Source organism: Amyelois transitella, chromosome Z (genome assembly GCF_032362555.1).
Source record: "Amyelois transitella isolate CPQ chromosome Z, ilAmyTran1.1, whole genome shotgun sequence".
NCBI lineage: Eukaryota > Metazoa > Arthropoda > Insecta > Lepidoptera > Pyralidae > Amyelois > Amyelois transitella.
In genome coordinates this window covers 5,089,984-5,102,171 of record NC_083535.1, presented here as the reverse complement: position 1 = coordinate 5,102,171, position 12,188 = coordinate 5,089,984, and the positions used below count along the sequence as shown (strand labels likewise).

At 35.1% G+C, this 12,188-nt stretch overlaps 1 protein-coding gene across 5 annotated transcripts in view; it reads right to left on the bottom strand.

Annotated features, from left to right (window-relative positions):
* The window catches only part of LOC106133875 (kalirin), a 149,516-nt gene that overhangs the window by 66,777 nt on the left and 70,551 nt on the right, over nucleotides 1-12,188 (bottom strand). For all 5 annotated transcript variants that reach the window (XM_060953913.1, XM_060953915.1, XM_060953914.1 and 2 more), the window contains exon 30: nucleotides 3,464-3,713. In XM_060953913.1, the coding sequence (XP_060809896.1) occupies nucleotides 3,464-3,713 (250 nt within the window). The remainder of the gene's footprint in view (nucleotides 1-3,463; nucleotides 3,714-12,188) is intronic.

The window sequence follows — 12,188 nt, the reverse complement described above, 5'->3', positions numbered from 1 at the left end:
GACAAGACAGGTAGTCTTGTAGGTTTATCGTCCCAGAACTGAAACCAAAATAATCTACGTCTGATTGATTCATCGACAGAGCTTAATACCCTTAACGTTTCTACTTCTAAATCGTAAATTCCTCTGCACAGTGGGAATTTGTATTATCTTTTAATAAGACACCTACAACCTGAATGTTTTATATAAAAAAGCAGATGTTTTTTATTTTTCCTGTAGACTCGTTCCGACCACATGAAGCGGCGGGCCGCAGAGGTGAGGGACGCAAGGGGGCTAATATTGTAGGCGTAGGCGAGTGAAAAAATAATCCGACCAAATGAACAGCCGCAAAAAATTGAAATACACTGCTATTGATTATATTATCCCCAACTAATATTTTTTTTAACTGAGTCGGGCTATTTTTGTGAAGACATTTGAGAATCGCGAATGTAGTAGTACATACTTATATGTCTCAATCTATACTAATACTAGCTGTTGCCCGCGACTTCGTACGCGTGGAATAGTCTGTCGTGGTTATTCTCCGTTGTATGCAGTACAAGGTGTTATCATAAATGTATTTTTGTACAACTTATTTTAGACGTACTGTTTTTTTTATTCAAAATTATAAAACACCCAATAAAATCACGCTGCAACTATTAGGAGCGAAGAAATAATGGAAAATGTGAAAAAAATCGGGGAAAATTTATTCATCTTTGAAGGCTTCCGTTGCGTGCGCTGCGAAAACGGATCAAGATACCAAAAATATAAATGTATGAAGGAATTATTCCTCTTAAAATAATCTTAAAAAAATGTTCACGACAGAATATGTCGTATCTTTTAAGATAAACTCACTAGAACCGTTTAAATGCTAATCAAATTTGGTCAAAATTAATGCATTATTTGTTTAGAGTTGTATCACCAGATAGATGTATATAATCTGTATCCAAATAAATGTGTTGTTGATTAAGAGTATTTAATTGTGAACAAAATTTACATCACTTAATTTCAATGAACATCTTAGAAGATATAACAATTTAAAAATAACACCGATATAAAATTCAATGCAAAACATGACGCTACAAGGAAGAGAGGCGTGGCTTGCGAGGTACCTATCATGCCGCGCAGCTCAGATATTTTATATTTTCCGTTATGGTTATTCTACTTTTTTTATTTTGTGAATCCCAACTAATATTATAAATACAAAAGTTTGATTGTTTCTTGTCTCTTCACGCTTTATTTACTGAAGCAATATTCTTGTAATTTTGTGTATAGATATATAATTTGCTTGCTTTAGGGCGGGGCTTCATTTCCGTGAAAATTCTAGAAAAAATGCCTATGTCACTTCCGAAGGTCTATTCTATATACCTATGCGACAAATTTCGTGAATATAAGTCCAGTAAAAGTCCACGAAAGCAGAATAAATGCAGTGGAAATGAGAGCGTTAAGGAGTATGTTGGGTGTGAAATTGAGTGACCGGATAAGGAACAGCGTGATAAGGGAATGTTGTGATGTGAAAGAAGATGTAGTTACAGGAATAGAAAAGGGTATGTTGAGATGGTTCGGTCATGTGGAGAGGATGAATGAAAACAGGTTGACTAAGCAGATATACATGGAGAGTGTGGAGGGAAAGGTCGGAGTGTGAAGACCTACACGAACATATCTTGATCAAATTAAGGACGTCCTGGTAAAGGGTCAGGTCAAAAGTACCCGAAACCGCCGAGCTTGCATGAAGAGAGTTATGAATGTGGATGAAGCAAAGGAAATATGCAGAGATCGTGGCAAGTGGAAAGAGGTAGTCTCTGCCTACCCCTCCGGGAAAGAGGCGTGATTTTATGTATGTATGTATTAATAATAATTAATAACTATAAATAATAACTATTCATAAATGCCACAAAGACTATAATTCCTGTGAGATTTGCGACTCTTTCACGCGTACGAAGTCGCGGGCAACAGCTAGTTATTTATATAGCATTTCCTAAAAAAAACTATTTTTTTTTCCCTTGATTTCTCAAAATGTCGTTATTTTGATATTTATTATAGGAGTACTTTATGTCGCAATATTTATTTAATTTTTTGTCGTCTTCAATGTCTATCACAACATTTTCTTACTGATTAAAATAATTTAGTCTATTTATCACTCATCCTTGTGTTCTGAGTTGCACCCTCAGCCGATAAGTTTCGAATATGAAAATGTACTCATACCATGTGAAATTAAAAAGTATATCATAAAAATGCGCACAAATAACGTCTGTATGTAAAACTTTCAAGCTAACGCTGTTAAACTTTTTCCTGTACAACACACCACACCCGCCAAAAACAATACGATCGCATGTCAATTCAGGTAAAGCTAAATTGAAAATTGTGCTCCTTTTTGAAATCCACCCTTTCATCTCTCCCATTTTAACTTTAAAATTAGTTTACAGCATCATAATGGTATTGACATGTGTGTAGCTGCATTAAAAAATTGAATTTAAAAGTTGCGAACTCCATTATGCGTATTTAAACTTAAAATGTTAAGCATTTTTACGACTGCATTCAAATCCGACTGGTTAAATACTTAAAGTCCGTTTATGACAAGTTTATGTTACTTATAAAATAACATTTTATAACGTATAACGTGACCCTTTGCGTCTTTGAGACTGTTAGCTTTGTTTAGCCCATAATATATTTAACTAAAGGTATTAATAACCTTTCAGTTAAGTACTAAATATTAATTTCAGCAGTGCATCAGTGATCAAAATTATTATAATATATTAGAGTACAGGCTTATCCGGATTGCTTTCCATTTGTAAAACAATATTTAAATGACATTTATATTTCCCAGGAACGAGCAGCTACAAAGCCTTACAGATTATTACGAAAACAGAATAGAAAATTACAAATTAATTTTTAATTTTCTATTCTGTTTACGTACGTGTTATTTAAGCGATATGATAGCTTCAAAGCGCGCGTCAGTGTTTACGTCGCTGCAAACTAAAATTGAGTACCTAGTATATTTTCTTAAGTGAACGGAAATAAGGAGATAAGTTAACCGCCGCAAAGGGATGTTGCGCTAGCAGACGCGACATGTTGCCCCGAAGGATCGGAGTTCCGGCAGTGTCGGGACTTCACTTGTTTTTGCGCTTTTACTTTTACACTCGGGCTCAACTATAAGTCGACTGAGAAAACCTCTCAAAGCTAGGATAAACTCTTTACAGTTTGAACCATAAGTTAATAATACCCCTTTGAGGTGCGCACAGACAAGCGAGTGTCGTGAGTTGATTACACTTAATGCATATAGATAAGGTCTACAAAATTGAATATTATTTTATTGAATTGATTTCATTTGTTTTAAAATAAAGCGCATAATGCATTTTAGGTGTCACAGCCGTTTTTCTTTCAGAAATATTATCTAATTATATATAATAAAACAGTCTTACTCTCTCCTTTACTACGAGTATTTAAAGGAGGTTTAAAAATCCGATTATAAATTATGTTTGGTACTCACCTAACGCTTCTTCGCAGGGCTGACTCAACGGCCTCCGTGACGGCGAGGTCTTAGGCTGTGGTTGGGGCTTCAGCACGTTGGCGGGGACCGCGCCCTCTGCGGGCGGCTCCCCTGGGACCCTGACCACCCACCAGTCTGGCTTTCCTGACCAGGGCTCCACAACTTCCACCTGCTGACCTTTGCTGACTGACAGCTCCCCTGTAGTTGCTGCTGTGTGCTCGGCCACCACCCATGTCATTTCTGGTCCCGCCTGTTGACAAATTTTTGTGTTATTTTACTTTGTTTATTAAAATACATTTACATTAGGAAAATATAACTTAAGTCGGTTCTCCTGAAACAGTTTTTTCTTTATTCTAATCTAACATTAACAAACAGTTTAGTTTTTAAAAGATGGTTAATGTTAGAAATCACAAAAGTGTCTTAGCAGTCTCTGCTTAAATAATATTACATAAAAATGCTATTTCTGTATTGTGGGTACGTGTACAAAAACTTTAACTATTATTACACAAAGTTCCTTTGTTCATAATACTGCCTATGATAAAAACGGTTTCTACAGTAAGGCTACCTGTCCTAAATAAACTAACTATGATAACGAAAATAATTCCTACCACCATATCCCCACTGTTTTACTGAATAATAGAAACGTATGGAGTATATTATGGACCGGTAGTACATTTTACCGTCACCTTAATATTGCCATTCTTCCTGCGAAGTTCCCGACCCTCGGGCGTTCGTGATGTATGTACATCTCTTCAATCTCAATCTACGTTGTTTTGAAATTCGAACCGAAATGAGAAAAATATTATATACCTACTTACTTATATAGAGACAAAAAAATATTTTTGGGAGGAAGGGAAAGCAATATCTATGGTTAGGGAATACTGCCTCTGTTTGGAGATATCGCATTTCAATATTCTTCGGAGATAAATATTATCATTGACTGTGCCGGGCCGCATTCACGAAAAATTTCGTCCTTTGAAAAATTGTTGGTGCTGCATGGTTGGGGGGGGTCAAAATTAAAGTGGAATCACCAAAAGATAAGCTATCAAACTAATGTACATAAACGGGTCCTCAACTCAGAAAAGGGTCATTACCGATGAGTATAACTCTATAACAAATGTGTCTATTATATCAAATTTCTACATTTATACTGTTTTTGTTTTAAACAACCATATAACTAAATAGCGAACCGATAAAGTTATACTTTACAGTCTCGTAAAATACTTTCATACCGCCCCCGAAAATTTTATGAACAGAAAATATTAACTCTACTTGCCTGTTTTACGAATCCAAATTTTAACTCATAAGTTTAGATATGATAAAGTGACTTTTTTGACTTTAACAAACAACAGTTAAGTACACTGTAACGTTGACATTTAAAATCACAGGAACATAAGCCCTTAGGGCGTTTAATTACCGTCCGGCGCGATAGTTTCCGGGAGTCTGCGGGGTTCGCTCAAAGAACACACCACAACAAATTTCAATGGACGCGCCACAAACGAAACATTATTTGTCACTTTTCTATAGTTTTCAATTAAATTTGTCCTTTCGGCTTTGATTTCAGTGGTAAGAAACCTTGCAACTCTTAAATTTCGCAGTGACAGACCATAACCTGCGATTCATACTTCGGCGTTAATGTAACGCCAGATTTGTGTAGTCAATATAGGTCTAAAATTAAAAAATTGGCGGATATTATTTGATTTTTTGGGTTAGTAGTCGATTGGCACGAAAATTATTCGCACGATCGTGCGAATCGTCCCCTTTCAATAAAAATATTTTTTTAGTAGGCGATTCGCACGGATGTATTTAAATTTCGTGCGAATCGACCCCTTCAAGAATTAGTAGTATACGATTCGCACACACCTATTTTTTATCGAAAAGTACAGTCATGTACAATATACTAGAATATTAATATTAAAATGAAATAATTCTCTATTGGCATCGCAGTCAGGCACAAAATACTAGTTAAGAGGTAAGATTTAATAAATTGATATATTAGAACTCTAAAAAAAAGCAGTTTAAAATGGCATGTATTTTAAGTAAAGTACCGCAAACCGCATCAGAATAAAAAAGAAACTTTTAAGTGATCCTATAATTGCGAAATTTTTGTAGTTAAGACAAATTTAATTTTACCTATAAAAATGCAATACCAAATATTTAATTATAAATCGTACTAACTGTTATTTTAATTGTAATCTTGGTTATAATCATGGTTTTAAGTTATTTAAACTGTGAATTATGTAAAATCACTTTCTGATAGATACAAAGTAAAATATAATACCTTGATTTCCTTAAAAATCGTTTGTGTCCTGTATTAAAAGCAAGCATTTTGTACGTGACTGTACTTTTTCTTGAAACTTTTCGATAAAATACAGGTGTGTGCGAATCGCATACTACTAATTCTTGAAGGGGTCGATTCGCACGAAATTTAAATACATCCGTGCGAATCGCCTACTAAAAAAATATTTTTATTGAAAGGGGACGATTCGCACGATCGTGCGAATAATTTTCGTGCCAACCGACTACTAACCCGATTTTTTCACATGTCTCTGTGTCCAATTGTCGAATATACCAGAAACATATAAATGAATAAATAAAAATTTAAGAAATGTATAGAATTCAATCAACCGACGCAATCTACTTATTAGAAACCGACAAAGAAAAGCGTAACACAAAACAAAAACAAAATAACGTTTACAATTAGTGTGCTTTCATTCCAAGTTATTTCGTTTAATATTAATAGAAAAGCTTAGTAAATTGAGTAAATAATGTCGAGTCGTATTCGTACAACAGTCACGCACTAAATTATTTTTGGAATACATTCACCTAGATAGATAAAAAGCGTTGTCGTCGTGTTAGTACAGATAAAACAGTGAAACGTCAAGCAGATAAAACCAAAATGTTACGACTAAATTCCCCGCTATGGTTTTTTTTTTAATTCAGTGACAGCACTGTGTAATTTTATAACAGCAAAGTGCACGGATTCTGTGCATTTCCACATTTTATTACCAAGTCCAGTTGATATTAAATTCCGTTTGTATTGGTGTAGATCCAGGAATGCTTTATTTAAAAAAGCTGCCCTTTGTGCAGCACATCAGGTTAGCTAAACATTTTTCCCATAGTGGTAGCCACTTTATGGTTTTAAGAAGTCGGAAGTATTCCGATCAAGTTTCTGGGCTTGGCTTTATGAAAGCGGAATTTATGTATGTATTTGTGATTTTATGCATATATTTATTTATTCTGGGTTCATTAATTACCTTTGAATATTTCGAAAGCCCTGTAATTGTACATAGCATTACGTAGCTACCGACTTGATGCAGCATCAACGGCTTGTTTACGGTCGTTGTGCAATCTACCCTGTCCGATACTGTAAAATCGACACGTACTACAAAATTGCATTGCAATTATAGAAATAACTTGTTTGTTTAACGCCAATTCGGGCATGAATGAAAGATGGTTTAGGCATTCTATTACGATTGTTCTCGTGATACAATATCGTAATACAATACACGAAACCACATATCAGAGGTGTTGAATGCGAAATTTGAATCAAGCCGCATTCGGTGCACAGCCAGCGTTAGATGCATGAGCGCGCAACAGAGTGCGATATCGGTCCGGGCATCACCGGCCGTGCATCCGGTTCCGGTAACCGGGATTTATCAGGGTAAGAGCAATGCGAAGTGCTCGCTTTGATATTAAAATAAAAAGTCCACATTACCCATTTGGAAAAAGGACCTCAATCCAAGTGACGCACGTTTTTAAATGGTTGAAAATTAGCACTGAATCCTTACACGGTAACTGAATGGCCTCCGGTTCCGGACGGCTGCCGGATCAATCAGAGTAGGCTAGCCGACCGGTCGGTGGACAAAACCGGATATTTGGTGTGATGTAGGATCGTGTGCCGTGATTTTCTTCCGAAAGTCGATTAAAAAATAAGGTAAGGTCTTGTAACTAGTGACTTCAATATTGATAGGCAATCATGAAAAAGGTCTGCCAAAAGCCATGTTTGAAATTATAACTGTTCCATTTATTTTGTAGGTAACACATACCTATTATAATAAAGGCTTAACATGTTAATTACAAAGCTCGTAATCTATAAATCGTAATAGAGACGGAAATTAACAAAACAGTGGTCGTTTATATTTGCACGTTATCAGTGCGGGGAATCGTCTTATCAGCCTTCGAACATCGATCGCTGACGGCTATACATCATCTGAATTGCGATATGCATAAAAGTGTGAAAGGTTTTCAATTTAAAAATAACAATAGTTAAGAACAGAACACAGAACGTATATAAAATCACGCCTCTTTCCTGGAGGGGTAGGCAGAGACTACATCTTTTTAATTGCCAAGATCTCTCATAAGTACTTCTTTTGCTTTGGTTTGGTTTCGGGTACTCTTGAAGTGAACTTTTGCCAGAACGTCCAGTTATATACAATATACAATTTTCTGAGAATTATTACAAATCAAATAAGAACATTCCCATTTGTTGTTGTACCATGTCGCTTAGTGGAATAAAATCAACGTTAAAACTGCCAAATCCATTCGTTATACAATTATGTCCGTAACAAGCGATAGACATAAAGATTCACGGCTTTTCACTGATAAATAGGGGAAACAATCCACACAGCCTCTCAACGAATTGACACCAAGCCATAAAGTTTTACGAGGCGCAATAAACGACATTACGAGGGAACTACGTAAGACTTTCCATTGCAGCCCAAGTCTCTTCAACATTGTGCTAAAACACCAACACGAACTAAGTAATATGGCGCGGTGAAGAATAGTAACACAATAAAATCAAGTTTTCTTTATACTTGTTGCTAAGTACTTCTTGAGTAGTTGCAAGTTCTTAAGAAGTCTTAGAAAGAAGCACTAGTTCCAAACGCTTTTGGCCCCGTACAGGTAAGTAGTTATCAAAGCGGGCTTTGAGAAAATTGCTAAAAAAATACATTCCATGTCGTAAATAAAAGTAATACGTACGGAGATGTCGACTCTACCTATCCTTCAGACAAAAAACCATGATTAAATGTATGTACTTTTTATGTTACTTCTGTCTTTTTTGGAAAGATGAACATAAAGAGAATAGGTTGAACATTAAAGGCGACAACATGTGATAAATAATTCTGTAGGGTTCCCAGGGGGTAGGGGCACAAAGCGTTCGCTTTCCGCCTGGACCCTACGATTGTGATTGGTACTTTTTTGGGTTGGAATCCAAAATGATTACCGACGTTATTTAGTGGCGGCTATGTACATCATTCGAATTTTTTTTTTATTTTAAACATGTTTAGTACCTACATGTTTGAAATATAATAGAGCGCTGAAAAATTGAGCTTGACGGAACCTTACGAGGGAATACAAAATTTGTTGTAAATGTCGAATTAGTTGTTTATAGGAATTACGAAATAATCAAAACAATATACGAAACTGTACCTTTAAAATTTGTGAATAACATGAAAGTGAGGCAACTACGAGCCGCGGCAAATTGAAATCCGCTGTCGTAGTGCATGACTGGCAAAACTAACTTATTAAGTCAGCGCATGAACTGACCTTTTATATCATACATCCCCCTTGTTTTGACATGTCATATTTAATAATTCCTGTTACACGAATGATTCCGAGTACTTTTAAACTTTGGCGTTGCATGGTTATTAATGTAGGCAAACGGGAATTGTGAACGGTATCTTAGCGAAGAAATAATGTGATCGAAACCGTAGGTCAGTGGAATTTTCGCCCACCGGCTGCCGATGGTGGATCGACGGTCGGTGCAACCCAAGAAGTAGAAACGTCAAGAAAAAACGGTATGTTCGCGTTGCATACATTAATGATTCCGAGTTGCCATGACGTTCTGTCATCATTTATGTTACCTTTATTCTATTTATGCCGCTGCATTTTATAGTAGGTACTTGTTTCCAAAAGTTTTGATATTCTTTTTTGAAAAAACTCGGTGCAATATAACCTCTCCATGTTTTTGCAGTTATTTAGTTAGTAAACTGTGTTTAGGTAGAAAGTAAGCCAGTGTATTATTTGAAAACAAATTTAATTCATGTACAAAATATTGGGAAAATACATTAATTTCGACAAACTTTCCTTTATTTAAACGAGATCGGCAAATTGATTAACTTGTGATAGAGAAATAAGCTATTAACTTGTAGGTACATTTATTATATTTCCTTGATAAGAAGATAAGATTAACAAAACAAATTTACAAGTCGAATGAAGTGGAAACTTGTTTGAGCAATGTAATTAACCTTATGATCTTTCATGGGCACTCATCTGAATTTACTCAACGTTAGCTTTTAACTTTCATATTGGTTTTATTTGAAGTTTAGAGATTGATTCAGAATTGTAAATTGCACAATCAATATCACTACATAGTATAAAACAAAGTCGCCCATTTTGTCTGTAGTCCCTTCGTATGCATAAAACTTTAAAACTACGCAACGGATTTTGATGCGGTTTTCACTAATAGAATGAGTATTTTCTCCGACAGGTTTTTATATATAATTGAAATACATTGAAACTATATTAGCTGAGTTATAGCGATTTATGTCCAAGAAGTCAGAAAAAAAATCTAATTGAAGATTGCATTTGTGCGTGCGCCGCTTATACCGTTGGATACAAGTAAGAACAATGTATAGCAAAAACATTGGTCTTTATTAGTTCTACAAAAAAGTCCGCGATGACATATATCCAGCTTTTTTATTTAAGTCACAAAAACTACTTTTCTGTATTAAAAAAATATTTAATTCGTTGGGTGATGTTTAACTGGTGATATAACCAATAATACATATATCCTTATCAAAATAAGTAAGTTCATCATCACGAGCATTTAATTTAGATTATTTTTGCAGTTTACAGTGTGTTATTTAAACATATAGTTTAGGAGATATCACGATATTAGTATTGCGGCACGGTACTACGACTTTGATCTATACATATAGGTAAGACAAAAAAAAATCTGTACATTACTTAAATATTTTTTCCAAAAACTGATAGGGGGGGGCGATCAAAGAAGAGTCACAGAAACCAAAAAACATTTTAATATTTTAAACGCGGTTAAGGGAAAGAGAAGTTATTGTGAATTGAAAATTAGTATCCAATATGTGTTGGTGCGTTGACTGTATTTGTCGAAGTAGCGGGATACACGCAAACGAAGTTGCGCGGGTCAGCTAGTAAACTTATAAAAGAAGCAATTAGGTTATTTGTATTAAAACTAGAGCTCGTAGGTATAACGCCTGCTAATAATCTTTACTAATATTATAAAGCTGAAGAGTTTTTTGTTTGTTTCCTTGAACGCGCTAATCTCAGAAACTACTGGATCGAATTGAAAAAATATTTTTGCGTTGTATAAACCATTTAACGAGGAAGGCTTTAGGCTATACAACATCACGCTGTAACTATACAAAGCAAAGATATAAAGAAATATGTGGAACTAAAAACTAGAAAAATTATTCATCCTTGAGGACTTCAATAATGCCCAAAATAACTATTTCACGCGGACGAAGTCGCGGGCACAGCTCATAAGTTTTGTCATTGAGTTTTATTTGAGCAAAGATTTTTACTTTAGGCAAAAACTTTGAAATCTGAACATAAGAGCTCGCACGAGTATGTTAGGCTACCCCTACATCGGAAAACTTCATACGTTAGCATTCGCTAATCACACGAAATGCACACAAAGTGCCTAGGATGCGATCTGACAAGTGTTGGCTGAGTAAACCCGTAGTTTTAAAGCGATTTCCGCTCGTACTCTGCCGTTCAGAGTTTGTAGACTCGTACCTTTCAACTTATTTGTTTGAGTTTCTATTCTCCATTTCAAAATTAGTTCTAAATTCAAATATTTTGACATTGAAGCAACGAATACGAGATAATTAATGCACAGTACATAGTTAAAGTCTCTATTTATTTATTTTTATATATATTTAAGTTCTATAATTACTTTTAGATGATTTTGTTCTCAACCTCTATGACGAAGGACGAAGTTGTTTAATTGCGTATAAGTTTTGCAATATGTCCGTAGCGATCCATCTACTAGGCTCAATTTATCTAAAATTTTCGAGTCCTCAACTAACAAGAACGAATTTAAGTCCGTCAACCTTAAAATAAATATAATAAACCATTTCAATACGAACTAACTAACGACGAAATCAAGTACTATCATACAAATTATCATAAAATTCGTGTAAGTATTAACAAAAAAGACTATTAAAACATTAAGCACGGCGAGGATCCCGTGACAGGCGAAAACGGTGAATACCTGGATTAGTCTGGTCCGTCAGCCGGACAGTCCAAAGGTATGAAATCCAGGCGATTATACTATCAAAAGCTTTCATTGAAATATTTATGCAATACCGGGATTGGACAGAATAAATAAATGTCAAATATGTGCTGAAATTCACAAAGATCGGATTCGTCAAACCTAAAATGAAAATTAACAAATGTATGGATGGAATTAACTTCAATTTTTTAATAGTTAATCGTGTATAAATTTCTTGTCCAATGATTTCGATCTACCAGCCCATACGCCTATTCACTTTGAATATAAAGATCGTCTTTTTTTTCGGCGAAGTGTTATCGACATTACTTATTCTTAAATATTAATAATTTATCCCTTGTGATTTTTGTGGCGAATATAGTTCACCTTTAACCGGATCAGTACCCCTGGAACAAGATGAAAGCTATTCATAGTTTCTGTGAACAGAAACCTCACGGCACACGTGTGAAT